General features: G+C 36.2%; 1 protein-coding gene across 8 annotated transcripts in view; it reads right to left on the reverse strand.

Moving 5' to 3' along the window:
- Nucleotides 1-15,543, reverse strand: part of ptbp3 (polypyrimidine tract binding protein 3) — a 135,019-nt gene that overhangs the window by 48,844 nt on the left and 70,632 nt on the right. For all 8 annotated transcript variants that reach the window (XM_051930207.1, XM_051930206.1, XM_028804902.2 and 5 more), the window contains one exon: nucleotides 10,405-10,480. Coding sequence is in view for 5 of the 8 variants with exons in the window: in XM_028804902.2 (XP_028660735.1) it covers nucleotides 10,405-10,480 (76 nt within the window). In the remaining 3 variants the exon portion in view is untranslated. The remainder of the gene's footprint in view (nucleotides 1-10,404; nucleotides 10,481-15,543) is intronic.

The following is a 15,543-nucleotide window of genomic DNA, read 5'->3' on the forward strand; positions in this document are numbered from 1 at the left end:
GTAGAAAATAACAACAAAATTGACTTCAGGGGTAAAAAATAAAAGATTTACAACAGTTGCTGTTTATCACTAATGAATGGTATAAGCTAACCACTCAAACATATAAATAACCCAATCAAGAAATTATGAGTTTTCTGCACTGCCTCTGCCTCACTAATGATTACCAACCAGGACACTTCTGTTACCACTAGCCTAAACCCTCTGACAGTGTTTCTAAACCACTGGGTCATGACCCACTTTTGGGTCTCAGGCAGCCACTGGTGGGTCGTACAGTTGCTGTTTTTTAAAAAAAATTAGTGTGTCCAACCATCATGCTCAATCCATAACCCCTTGAGCTCTAACTGCTGTGTCTGGCGAAGACACTTTCATGGGGAAAAAGCGGGGAAAACGTTTGAAAAGCACTACTCTATGACCAAATTCTCCAACAATTTCACTTATCTGTAAATGGCTGATCAGATAAAAACTGCCCTTGGACGAGTGAGCACAAATTAATTTTTTGTACACTGTTAAACAAACTGAGTGGCCACAATGTTAGGTGTCGTTCCCATGCAATTTACTGCTCAGTTAGTGACAGTATCATTACTATCTAAAACAAACACTGTAGATATTAAACACATTTGCATGAATGTATCAGGAACAGCAGTTCTGGTGGGGTGTTCATGCATAATGCTATCATGGGTATGCTGAGAGAGGGGAACAAGCCAAAAAAAACATCCAATCGATAAATGTAATGTGGTTAAAAATAGAGCATCGTTAAGAAGGCTCAAAAAACTTGTACAGAGTCATGTAAAATATTGTTAACAGAGACATAACTGAATGCATACAACACTACACCTTACCAGCGATGGAATGCGACAGGTGATCACCCAAACAAGTTCAGCTCCTGTCAGCAAAAAATAAGATCATGCAGTAGAGTATGGAAAGGAACAACAATCTTTAACACTTCTGACAGTGGAAAAATCACTGCCTGGTGTAATAAATTATACTTCCTGCTCAATGACACTGATGAGTGAATCATAATATAAGGAAGCTCTGAAGAGTTTGGAGAATAAAAATGTAGTCTGATGGTGCAGATGCAAGGGTGTCAGGCATTCTTAATAGCATTTGTTGAGTCTTTGGTATGACTAGAGGTAGTCTGAATGCAATGAGATATTTAAACTTTGTGGACAGTGTGCCAATCTGCAAATGGACCTTTATCATACAATGAACCATGACAGAATGCTAGAAAGTCCTGAAAGGTTCAAGGAGCAGAACAACAAAATAAACATAACAGCAAGCTATAAATTCCATTATATTTGGGGTAAATTCACTCCAAAACAGTGGCCTCTCCTGAAAAGAAAAAAATCATATTAAACATCTTTGTGAATGGTAAAAAGCTGTTCGAAGTTGATGATCTGACACCAACTACTGTACTGTGCAAGAACTTTGGAACACACTACTGTAAGTACCGCCTGACAATGTTGTGCTCCTTTCCGACTCCATAGCCAAACAAATACAGTGGTGTTTGAAAGTTAAGCGAACCCTTCAGAATTTTCCATATTCCTTCATAAATGAGATTTAGAACGTTGCCAGATTTACACACTTGTCCTAAACGTAGGTGAAGAGAACACAATTGAATAAATGAGACAAAATAACATACATGATCATTTATTTATTGAGGAAAATGGTCCAATGTCACAAATCTGCGAGTGGCAAAGGTATGTTGAACCTTTGCTTTTAGTACAGTGTAATCCCCTTTTGCAGCAACAACTGCAACTATACATTTCCAGTAGGTCTTGATCAGTCCTGCACATCGGCTGGGAGGAATTTTATCCCATTCCTCCATAAGGAATTGCCTCAACATAAGGATGTTGGTGGGTTATTTCAAATGAACTGCATGCCTCAGGTCCACCCGCAACATTTGCATTGTTCAGGAATTTGACTTGATCATTCCAAAACCTTTATTTTATTTTCCTTCAATCACTCTTTCATTGAATGACTTTTGTGTTTGGGTCACTGTCTTTGCATGATCCAGTTTCTCTTGAGATGTAGTCCACAGACAGAGGTCCTGACATTTTCTTTTAGAATTCGCTGGTATAATTCACAATTCGTTTTCCCGTCCTTAATGGCAAGCTGCCCTGGCCCAGATGCAGCAAAACAGGCCCAAAAACATGATACTACCGCCACCATGTTTCACAGAGGGAATGAGGTTCTCATACTGGAATGCAGTGTTTTTCTTTCTCCAAAGATAACTCTTCTCATTTGAACCAAAAAGTTCTATTTTGGTCTCATCTGTCCATAAAACATTACTCCAAAATCTTTCAGGCTTGTTCACATGCTCTTCAACAAACTGCTGACAGGAAGTGAGGTTTTTTTTTTCTGGAAAGAAGTGGCTTTCTCCTTGCAACCCATCACTGTTGTTCAATGTTCTCCTGATGGTGGAGTCATGAACGTTAACCAATGAGAGAAAGGCTTTGCTTAGAAGTTACCCGTGGTTTTTTTGTGACCTTGCGGACAATCACACACCTTGCCCTTGGAGTGACCTTTGTTGATCGACCACTCTTGGGGAGAACAACAATAGTCTTAAGCTTCCTCCATTTTAACACAATCTGTAACTGTAGACTGGTACAGTCCAAACTCTTTAGAGATGGTTTTGTAGCCTTTCGCAGCACAATGAACATCAACAATTCTTTTTCTAAGGACAGAACCCTGTTCTTTTAATATAAACAGGGTACCCATTCACACATGGATTGTCACATTGATTGACAACACCTGACTCTAATCTTACCTTCAAATTACCTGCTAGGATCACATAATTTTGCCACTCCCACATATGAAATACTGGGTGAATTTCCTCAATAAATAAATGATCAAGTATGATATTTTTGTCTCATTAGAAAATCGGGTGACGTTTTAAGTCATATTTTTGCAGAAATATGGAAAATTCTGAATTCTACCGTACATTCTGACTGTTTTGAGTTTGATTAAAAGATTAAATTGCTATAGGGTGAGCATACTTAATAAAAATGTGATCTTGTTGAACAATACTAACCAGTGACTTTGTGTATTTGTATACACCCTACATTCATTACACTAGTGTTTCTTAAAGAAAAGGTGTGTCACAGGTCACCAGTCTTGGGTCACAAGCAAAAAACTGACCTACTCAAATCGACAGCATTCTTTGATGTAATTTCTCTTACTTAATCATGCTTGTTTAATTATATAATTTAGTTCATTATGATTGTGATCATATTTCTTTCCCCAAAAGGAACCACAAACCCCCCCACCCAAACCCAACTCTCCATCCACTCTTCTATTTGCATGTGGGAAGCCTGATGGAGTCATCAATGAACGTTAATAGGTAAAGGTGAGTACTGAGGCCATAAAAGTTCAGACCCACTGGTACACAAAAAAAGTGTTAACATCCATAGCACGGCTTATTGTAGGGCATCCCCTTGGCAGAAGAATAAGTAGCAATAGCAAAAAATTTGCTTGGCCAGCAGCTCTACCTAATACAAAAAATCCTAACAAAGCCATATCAAACTTAACATACTTCTAAAATATGAATATAAATGGCCTTCAAAAAACAGAGAATCCAACAAGTGAGAAACTCATTCTTCAAGATTATGACATATTTATCTGCAAGCCTCTCTCACTGACTGTAATTTAAGTGTCTGTAACTCCAAAATTCAAAAATCTGTACAAATGTAATAATGCATAAAACTATTATCATAAAGGGACAAACATTCTGATGCTTTTTAGACTATATCCCTCCTGCTGTACCTGGTGAAAACCAAACACAATACCTAGTATTGGTTGCGTTTTTGTTTGGAGGATAGTTAATTCCTTCAAGTCCTAGACATCTTGGTATCACTGAACATAAATTATGTTTCTACTAGGCTTTTCTACTGAAGAATGTCAGACCATCTGTTTATTACCTGAAGCTGAAATGTAATTGGGTCAAAGAGACAGACAACAATCACAAGTCATATGTCTACAACAACAGCTGAAGACGTTGTGGAATGGTCAAGTAAACAAAGTAATTAAAAGTGTTGAGGCAGTGCGAGAAAAAACGTTTGTCCTAGAAAATTACCGAAATACTGTTGAGCTGAACTAGCCTGTAGTTATAATCACTGAATATAAAATCCTGGCAGGGACATCTCATAAATTCAACATAATTACATGTATTTAATCATTATTATACTCTAAATACAGATAAGCTCAGGTGCATACATCTCCTCTTGGCGTTAACTTTCTACTCTCAATATGGCAACAAAAATGTGTGCATTACCCATTTTGCAATACTAATATGGATATAATACTAAAACAGTGTAGAATGCTAAAGTGATGGCAAGAGAAGGAAGTAAAACAATTAAGTTTAAGTAAACAGTTCCTTTTAGAATTGTACAGTGATGTAAATATGAATTACTGTGTCATCTCTTGAACTCATTCAGAAAGGGCTGACCATATTCAGTCAAAGTTAAGCTGCATACACCTGTGAAAATAGGGTTACAAAAGCTGTACGCACCAGACTGTTTATTGACAAAGCACACTTTTTCTGTAATCTACTGGCATAGCATTAAAGAACTATACTAGAATGCCTAAGCAATTACACAGAAAAAATAGTTCTTTAGCACAATAAAGATATCCTGGCTCCAATTTGATAGAGCTATAGTTTTCAAATAATAGCAAAAAAGCAAGCTATTGTAATTACCCATCCATTCATAATCCAAACCTACATCATCCCACCCAAGGCAGCGGTGAAACTGGAGCCCATATCAGCTAGGATTGGGAGCAACTAAAACAGGTAGGTCTTCTCTACAACAGAACAAAACAAAATGGCCACTTGTGACAACTTGGAAAACAAAGTGAGCTAAAATACTGAAATTTGTGTATAATCTGGAAATGACCCAAGTACTTAACTAATATGAAGACGCACATTCTGAGTGCTTCATCACTAGGAAGTAGATTAATTATTTTAAAATGGCAATGAAAACACTACATCTGTCTAGTCAGCCAAAAAATCAGACTGGAATATTTGTATTAAAAATAAATATACCACATATCAGAATATATTCGAACATGGGTTAAAAATTCTGAGGACTACATTTATGTTTTAACTGTGCCATTTTTAAACATGAAATAATTTTGTAATTAATGTTACTTTTGTGAATACAATGTGCAAAGTGAAAACTGTAAGTGTGAAATGACAGTAACACTTGCCACTCCAGAGAAATGTCATTATATGTAAGCAAAAGAATGTAATCAATGAGAAGGTGGAACAAGACACACTTTGCACTGCACCTTTTTTCTGTAATGCACATAGTAAACCCAGACAAAATCACTTGTGGTCCCACAGACATTACAAATGCACTCAATCAATTTTTCTCAACCGCTATGCTTTTTTTAGTTTCTAGATGCAAAAAGACGTAATGTTCTCTCTTTAACAATATAAAAATAGAGGCACTGGTGAGGCTTTAAATATTTTAGAAATGAAGCAACCTAATGTATTAAATACTGCATTGTGATGATCTTCAAGTACTTCACCATCATTGTAAATATTTAGCAGACGCCTTTTCTTAAGGTAATTTAGGATAAATCTGCAAAATGAGTGTGTAGTAATCTGGAAACTACTATGTTAAATAATACAGTATAACATTTTAAAAAACGTACATGAAGCATTGGTTATTGTTTGCCTTAAAATAAATGAAAAAAGCAGCTGGAGGGCAACAGGTAAGTACTGCCAGCATAAGCAGGCAGTCAAGGAATAACACATTTGACATAAAAAAGAGCTGGTCACAATATCTCATTCTGATACTTCTTAAAGGTCGTCAATATTTCTGCTTCAACAACATGTCCTCAAGTCCAATTCTTTGCATCTTTGGGACATGTCCTCAAGTCCTGGGATGCACTTTGTTGCTGTCTTCTGCACAGCTTCAAGTGCTGCTTTGTCCTTCTTGTAGTGTAGAGGCCAAAACTGCACACAATACTCCAAAGGCGTTCTCGCGAAGCGTACCCCAATTTATAGTCAACATTTTTTACAATATAACCTTACAAATTTTATTTGTCTGTTTATGTAAAATGCACCTTCTATTTATATAGTTAGTGTATTTTACAATAAATGTTTCAAAGCTTTGTACTGAGAGTGGTGCAAGACTGTTACCTGAGCTGAGATGTAATTCACTGATGTGAGAACAAACCCACCTTCTACACATTCAGCAAATAAAGACCTCTGGCACCCCCTCCCCCCAATGCCTCCTTTCCTTGAAAAAATAAGTAACAATAAAAAGGTTTTAGTTATACAGTTAACATTGTGAGTGGATTATCTGACCTATGGATAGCATAGTTTCAGTGTGTTTTTTCTGTTTTAAATACAATTCCTAAAAATGTTTAAAACTATTGTTTGCAGTTTGTGCATTTTTAGAAGAATTTACAAGCTGCTTATAATCCTGACCCACTTATTGGTTTAGTATTATTGTGGCCAAGTTTGAGCTGAAAAGAAAAATATGAAGTATATTGAAATTGCAGTATGTAATTTAGTTAATGTGACTTTCCCCTTGGGATTAATAAAGTGTCTATCTATCTATCTATCTAGTTTAATCTCTGTGAAGGGCAAAGTTCAGCACAATTGATTGAAATTGTTTTGTATTTCAATTAATAACTTTGTGATATTTTATTGTGTACAAGCAACAAAAACACTGGCAGAAACCTTGGGTTATTGATTTTCCAGTGTGCACCTTGTCAAATAATATGCAGTTTTCAAAACTGGGTGACTTGGACAAAGACCATGCCTTGTCACATTAATCAGTTACAGCTGTGTTTGCAGGGCAGCAAGTCACACAAGCAGTTCCATTCACAGATATGATAACTGATCTTGTTTTAAGGGAGGGCAACGCTGTACACAGAACACATACTGCAAACGTGTTGAAATGTCATGTACATTAGAGCTTAGTTCATTTGTTTTGAGGTAATTAAACATGTGGCACAAAGAGGATGTACAGTAGGGGCTTCACGCTCTTATGCAAATTATGTATTACAATGATATTGATGCAGGCTCATCAGGTCCCAAGGACTGACATTGACAACAAGAGCTGTGTAATTTTGAAAAACATTTGATCAAGCTGAAGATAAATATGTTGATTAGTGTTATCTGAATTTGTGCTGAACATATTATATGACATATGAACTGTGTACTGCAGATTCTGTGTGTGTTTCTAAAAAAAATTTAAGTTGGCTATTGCACGCTTTCTCTAAAATGTGTGTCTTACACGCCTTTCCGGGCCTACCAGTTCAAATTTAGGGTGCTTTCACTTGTACCTATGGCATGAGTAGTGTCGTAAAGCACATACTATCAGTATGATTTCATCTTTTAAGCTGCCTTTTGTTTTTGAACTGATTCCTGTGCCACTAGTAATTTGAACCAAACCAACGGACATACTGCAAAAAACTAAACAGTTTACATCTTTACATTGCAAATATCGAGTATGCCACTCTCACAATTCACACAGAAAAACCAAAAAAAAAAAAAGGATACAATAACGTGAAATTAGTGATACACTAACATCATACGAGGGGGGTTCAATAATTTATCTACCCGAGTAAGAATGAAAGTAGCAGGCCTGTTGAAACAGGTCTGGGTATGTTGTGACTTGTCTCCAGGTTACTCTTGCACAGTTGTGGCTCTGTGCGAGTCTAACATTCCAAGAGACAGGATGTCAGGAGGATCCTCATGCAAATCAAGTAAGGAAATGCTAGATTTGGAGCAATGCTCAGTTATAAAATTTCTTACAAAAGGGAAAAAGCCAAGGAGTTCCATGAATGCATAACTGCAGTTTATGGTGAGTCTGCTCCATCATCCTATAAAGTTAAATTTTGGAGCAAGCAGTTTAAGTGGGGTAGAGAGTCCATTGAAGATGACCCTCACACTGGATGGCCTGTGGAGTCAACTTCCACAGAAATGTGCAAGAAAGTTGAGTATTTCATTTTGTCAGACAGACGAATTAAGGTTTCCTGAATAGCTGAAGAAACAGGCATCTCGGCAGGTACAGTCTGGAAAATAATTCATGAAAAGTTTGGCATGTCAAAGATCATTGCAAGATGGGTTCCAAGAATGCTGATGCCATGTCAGAAGGCCACAAGGCAGTCAGGATAACTTGGGAGATGTTCTATGAAGACCAAGTGAATTTTTTCATCATTTGGTGATTGGAGATGAGACTTGGGTATTTCACAGAGATCCTGAATCGAAAATGGAGTCAATGCAGTGGAATCACAAGTCATTCCCCACTCCCAAAAAAAAATTCAAGACAGAAACATCTGCAGGCCAAGTCATGGCAACTGTCTTCTGGTAAATTGAAGGACTTTTGCTTCTGCTGTTCACGCCTCACAAGACAACCATAACTGGGGGGAGTTATGCCAACACAATGAGCACTTTGCAGGAGTCAATCAAGAAGAAAAGACGAGGAAAACTCACAGAAGGCATGCTGCTTCTTTATGACAATTCGCTAGTTCACATGTCATGTCAATCACATCTGAGAATGTGGGTTTCAGCAGCTGAACCATCCACTCTACAGTTCTGACCTGGCTACCTCAGATTATTTCATGTACCAAGTTTTGAAGAAAAGACGTTGCGGCAGCTATGACGTCCTGGTTTGAAGATCACGCATACCATACTGCTCTGCTGCCTGTTCGAATACCCCTGCAATCTGCCTAATTTATCTTCAACTTTAAAAAATAAAGTATTTGGTTCTGTGATTTAGGTGCATTTGGGGAAAAACAACTTTACTCTGCAATTTTGAATTGCTTATAAAAGAATTTCTCATGTTCCTTCCAGCTGCCAGATTCTCATGGGTACTGTCCAAATTTGGCAAATATGAGTTTTTATTTATTCTCTGCATTGACCAGTAATGTAAGGGGGTTAATGCTGGCTTTCTGGCTTCATCTAATAGCAGAGAGGGTTTTTGGTACCTGCCAAGGATTACTGTATTTCCAACATATATAGATATGAGTCGCCTTCATTTTTTAATACAACTGCTGTTTTCTAAATGGTATCCTATACAACTAATATTATAGACAAATTGTGAATGGTTCAACATACTACAAACTTGTAGATGTGATTTAAAATAAATAGGAAATGGTGGCAATGCACTGAACAACAAATCTCTCTCCAACTCATTTTTTTTCAGCTTGTTTCAAGCCCAACCACTTTCAATCAGTTTGCATTTCTGGCCTAGTGTAATGGCAATTATGTACCAGGAAATACAGCTAAATATGCTAAGCAAGAACTGATAGCACAATCGGCTGAAAGGCAGACAATTGTAAGTACTGTTTGGCAGCACATGTCTTAGAAGCACAATCTGACTGGATATTCATCCCAAATAAAAAGTTTTCTTTTTATTTCTTTCAATGGACAGGAAAGTACATGTAGATATGCTGTGGTCTTGCTGTTAAGTCAAATCATTCTGTTTGTTGTGATGATGATGGGAATTTTACTTTTTTTTTGTATTTTTGCTAAAAAATTTAAAGTATCAATGCAAATAATGTAGTCCAAGATTCTGCTATATCTATACTCAGTTCACTTTAAGAGATTATCAGTAGACCTTTGATGGACTATCAAACACTTCACTTCAATACCAAGACTCACCCTAAGAACACAAAACTGGGTATGTAAAATCAGATTTTGACTGTGCTCAGAACTGTTTTGACAGTGTAAAAATCTGAAAATCTGTATATTAAAGTTACACATTCTTACACCAAAAATGAAACAAAACAGAATGAATCTAATACATACAACTGTTACAAAACACTTCTGCTAGTATTTTCAAAATTACTGTAATGTAGTTAGATACAATAACCATATATTATCAAGGAAAAATAGGTAACACAAGAATCTTCTCGATTTTGGAATCCTCTTCAAAATGAAGCTTACGGCCTAATAAAATGTTTGACACAGAATCCTCCTGGAAATCAGCTGAAATGTCTCTGTTTATGCACAGTGGAAGAGCAGAATTTTTCCTAAGGGAGACTTAACTATACACAGATTTAGTTTGAATTCTAATATTCAAATGGTTTTCACTAGTTTTCATCTATTCTTGTTTTGTTGTATTACTAGCATACGATATTTAGAAAATGCACTTAGGCATTTCCTTTTTTCATTCATTTATACATTTCAGTAAAATAACTTACTTTATCTGATGATGGAATAAGACAATAACTATAAATGAAAGAAAGCCACAAAAAAATCAACGCCAGATTAAAACATCTAGTAACGTGGAAAGCACTAAATGCCTAATCCTAGGACAACACTTTTTTGTTTCCTTCATGTACACCAGATTAACCTCTGTAACAAACAACTAATTTGTCATTCACTATAAAAAATATTGCAAACATAATTGTACATTCTCACTAGTTCAAAAACAAATATAGTACCTGCAGAAGGAGTAGAACTGTTCATGGTAGAATGGCCGTTAGCAAATCCAGAAGAAAGAAGCTCGTCAGATCCGCGCTGTAAAACAAAGAGAGACTATTTTACTGATACCTGCTATTACAAATAGAACGCATTAAAATTAGTTACTCTTGGTTAATAAAATATTTCTGGTACCCTTACAGTTTACCTGTAACATCACTTATTTATGTGTTGTGTTGCAAATGTATTATTCTTAAAATTTCATCAGGGAACTGATGCTGACAATAAGCAACAAGATTCAAGCATCAGGACACAGATAATGAAGTGTTACCATCTGCAAGTAACATTTGAAAATTCAGCCGGTGTACTCAAATGAATCTATTTATCATCACAGAATTATGTATTTATTATAAAATTCTAACTGAAACAGCACAGATGACCATTCACAAAAGTTTACACACCCGTGGTCCTTAATATCATAGGTTGCCTCCTTGAGCCCCAATGGCTGCTTGCTGCCTTTTATTTAGTTGTCAATGAGGCCCTTTACCTTCTCAGGTAGTAAAGCTGCCAGCTCTTCTTGACAAAAAGCCTCCAGTTCATGTTAATTCCTTGGTTGCATTGCACATACTGCACGGCTCTCCACAGTGGCTTAATAATACGGAGGTCCAGGAGCTGTGAGGGCCATTTCAAGTCCTTCAATTTCTTCCACTGCAGCCAATGAAGGGTGAATTTGGACTTGTGCTTTGGATTTTTACCATGTCTGAAAGTCTAACGTCACCTCTATGCATAGCTTTCAGGCTGATGCATGCATTCATCTTGCTGTCGATTTTGACCAAACGTCCTGTTCTGCTGTAGGTCACACACCATGGTAACAGCAGAGTTCAACTTCCCAAGTGTCACAATAAGGATGGTGTGTTTTTCTTTATAAAACTTTTTTGACTCCTGTTCAAATGTAGAGTTTATGGTTGCCACTGGAGAAGTTCATTTTTTCCTCTCATCATTCCACAATATTTTATCCCAGAAGTCCTAAGATTTCTGTGGATGGCATTTGATATATTCCAAGTGGGCTACTCTGTGCTGCCAGTGAAAAAGAGGCCTTTTATTGCTGTACCAAACCACCTAGTTCTTTTTTATGCATTTCCTTACTATATGGGCTGAAACTGACACTCAACATTCTTTGTATTTGAGTACAAGTATTTTCTTTGCATCTTGTACCATTTTTACTTTTAAATTCTTATTAGTCAACTACATCATGGCTTGGTATTCAAAGAACAACTGTTTTCCATTTTTTTTAAATCAGCGATTAAATAGTGGCTAATAACATTGTTAAATCTTTGGATGTCTGTTTATAACCTTTCCTGATTCAAAGTGTTGATTATTTTATCTTACAGGACATTTGACAGTATTTTTACCTTTGACACATTTTGGTATATAACAATATAGAGTGTTTATACAGTATATATGAATATATAAGCTCATATTCATGAAAAAATATGCATATAAAGTGTATTTATTGCTCATGAAATATATAAATAAAAGTGAAACTGCGCAGAATAGTATTGGGTTTCTACATATTTATTAGGGTAGGTTGTTACATTGTTGTCACAATTCTCTGTCTTAAAATGCCAAAATTAGTGATGCACCGATATGGAAATTCTGATACCGATAACCAATATGTTTTTGTCCATCTTTGCCAATACCGATAACCAATGGGCGATATTTTTTTTTTATTTACTTCAGTAAAGTGTGATGCGGATGGACTTTTAAGAGATACAGCGCAAGCTGTTCCGCAATTAAACACTTTCTAACACAGGTGTGCCTTGAAATACTGAGAGACTGGTGTATATTTTAGGGTGATTGTTAGTAATGTGTGCATTAAAACTGGAGTAGATCTTGCCTTAAAATCTTTTACAGTTTAGACACAGGAGACGCATCTTTCACAAGGTACAAAACTTAAACCTGCATTCTACCATGTAGGTGAGCCTGTACCTCCTTTTTAAAGTACCCACTAAATTAAATTCCTCCAATATTTTTCCACAGCGACTTGATTTAACTTTTGTTTTGGTAGCATTAGTTGCTAAAATTCCGTGTATAATTCGTTACTGTGTTTCTTCAGATGGGTAATTAAATTTGTGATATTGAAAGATTTAATTATAAAGTCTCCTCGCATTCTCTCATTTTTGCAGGCAGAGCAGATAGCAAATATGTTGTCTACATTTTTCAAAGAAAAATATGACCACATGACTGACACGTTACTTTACTAGCGATATCTGCCCAATGAGTAAACAACATGCGTAGTGCTGCTGTCAGCAAAACTAGGGAACCCCGTTTTTTGTTTTTTTGTGTGTGTGTGTGTGTGAGCGCAAGGGGCTGTGCTTACATGCATGTTTTTCTGCAGCTTAATGTCTGCCTCACCGAACAATGAAACCAACATTTAATTATTTAGTGAAAAGACAATGTTGATAAGCCCGAATTATATCGGTTGGCAGTATTGGTTTAAATGTACACAACTGACCATTTTCGATGTCATTTTTAATGAACATAGGCTAATAGCAATACAATTTCCGATATATTGTGCATTTCTAACAAAAATTGAATAAAATAAAATGTTCATCCCAAAATAGTATTATTTTTATACTAAAAGAAACAGGAGAAAACATTATATATAAACTTTTGCAATATCTCAAGCTTGATATTTTACTTTACACATATACAAAATCAAACGTGAAAAGTATCTTTTACTCCACTACAGTGGGATTCTTGTAAGGGGTTGGATCACACAAGCACATTGCATTTCATATACGCTTTGAAATTTAATAAACATATTATTAGCATACCATTGTATTCTTTGGAAATTGACTAATTATATAATGTGATATGAGAAAGAGAGCTGGAGAAAAACAAACAGAGCAATATTCTGTTATGTCTCCTTATCACACCTGGATTAGTCTCAAGGACATAGGTCAATCAAGCAAGTTGCATTTATTTTAATAATAAAAAATAATAAGAAAAGACATCAAAGGGAGACAAAAGTAAGAGAGAACTGACAGTAATAAAGTAGGTGAAAGACAAAATAAACTCTGGAGCTATCTACATGGGACTAAAAGCTTTAGCCCTGAACATAACAGACAAGCACCACCAAAGCACACATCCAGATAACATCTTGTACAGGTGACTTCCAAATAGACTTGAGCTCCATTGATTTAATATTAACAATTCAGCACATTCAAGAAATTTAACACAAATTCTTATTAATGGTCATATGTGCATTTAGATTGCAATCTAATAGATAATGGAATTTTTCACAATCATGATTTTTCTAAAGTATTGGGGTTTTTGTTTGACCTAGTTTTCCCAGTCTCCTTTATTTTGTATTACTATGTTTAATTAGAACATTTTGTGCTGTATGAAGTGATGAATGTACTTGACCTGAGACCCTGGAGATCAAGTGGTCATGTGGTACTGACCTAAAGATGGACATTTGGCAAAGGAAGTATTTTTGTGAAACAACCTGAATTGCACAAAGCAGGTCTGGGAATTGCAATGTGTTCATTTTCAGTTTTACTCTTATTAAGACATAATTCCCAGATTTTAAAATACTGTTTCAACTTATTCAAAATATATTTAGATTGCAATTTTATAATGGCTTCACAGTTTCCTCCTATTATTAATATATAAGATAGTGGACTAATAATTAAAAGTGCAAATAAAGTATATTACTTTTACATCTCTGTACCATTAACAACAGATAAAGTTAAATATATTTTAGCTAAAAGTTTCTATTATGTTGCAAAGTAAATAATTTCTCAACATATTTTCTCTTCAAATAATGTTTGTTCGTTTATTTAAATAATTGATATTCAGATTTGTAAAGAAATGCCTGCTTTGAAGTGCCCAGATGTTTATGAAGAGATGAGTGATATTGGAAAACAGCAACTTTACTAAAAATCCAATACTGGAATTGGCAGTTACTGTGAAAGTAATTAAAAACATAGCTCAGGCTTGGAAAAATAAATAAAATGCTGACCATCATAAAACATTTTAAATAGTATATCTATGTGCACTCTGTTTATTGATTACCATGCCTGTTCTGCACATAACAGTAACAGGTCTGAGTTAGGCCACATCATATATCTGCTTTCCTTCTAAGGTGGTAAAAGCACATTTCAGTCTGATCATATTCTTAACTATTTCCACTTGTTGTTAACAGTGCTAAAAACTTTTTGTTATGAATATAGAGCATCAGTCTATATCAACACGCATTGGAACCATGAAACTGCCTACGGTGAAATCTCACACCCAATAATTCTAGAATATTGCTGTTAAGAAACAGCTTTGAGCATATTTTACTTTTCTGTCTAATATTAGATATCAAAACTCTTCCTCACTGATATGGTATTAAAGATGACAGAATAATAAGGTCAGGTCTGGTCAGGTTGGGAAGCATGCACTGGTACAGTATGTTGCTGCACCCACTACATGATGAAACAGCTCAGAATCCTGGTTGGCAATCCCCCAGGCAGACACGCAGTCAAGTCTCACCCTCAAGAAATGACTATCTATCTGCCGTAGCCAGGTGTTACATGAGCGTCCCCCTGGCCTGGTCCAGCCACTCGGGTCCTCAACAATGAGGATCCTGAAAGCCAGATCACCCTCTAGGAATCGCAAAACACATGGCCATAGTGCAGTAACTGACAATCCCTCACAATGCAGGTAATGTGCCTCATTCAGGTCTCCATAAGCAACCGCTCATTCAACACATAGTCAAACCACCGATACTCAAAGATTTTCCAGAGAGACACAGTACCAAAGGAGTCCAGTCTTTGTCTCTGGTCACTGGATAGCGTCCATGTCCCGCAACCATATAGCAAGACAGGAAGCGCCAGGACCCTAAAGACTTGGACTTTCGTCCTTTTGCATAGATATCGGGAGCGCCACACACCCCTTTCCAGCGACCTCATGATGCCCCATGCGCTCCCAATCCGTCCACTGAATTCATAGGAAGAGTCACCAGAGACATGAATGACAGGAAAGATGATAGTGAAGTAGCTCTGCAGGACTTTTTCTGGTTACATGAAGTTATCATATGGGTGAGGATTGTTAACATAGATATTGAAGTGAAAGATATAGATGTGCATTCTAATACTGCAAGTATAGTAGTA

The sequence above is a fragment of the Erpetoichthys calabaricus genome, chromosome 7 (assembly GCF_900747795.2).
Source record: "Erpetoichthys calabaricus chromosome 7, fErpCal1.3, whole genome shotgun sequence".
Taxonomy (NCBI): domain Eukaryota; kingdom Metazoa; phylum Chordata; class Cladistia; order Polypteriformes; family Polypteridae; genus Erpetoichthys; species Erpetoichthys calabaricus.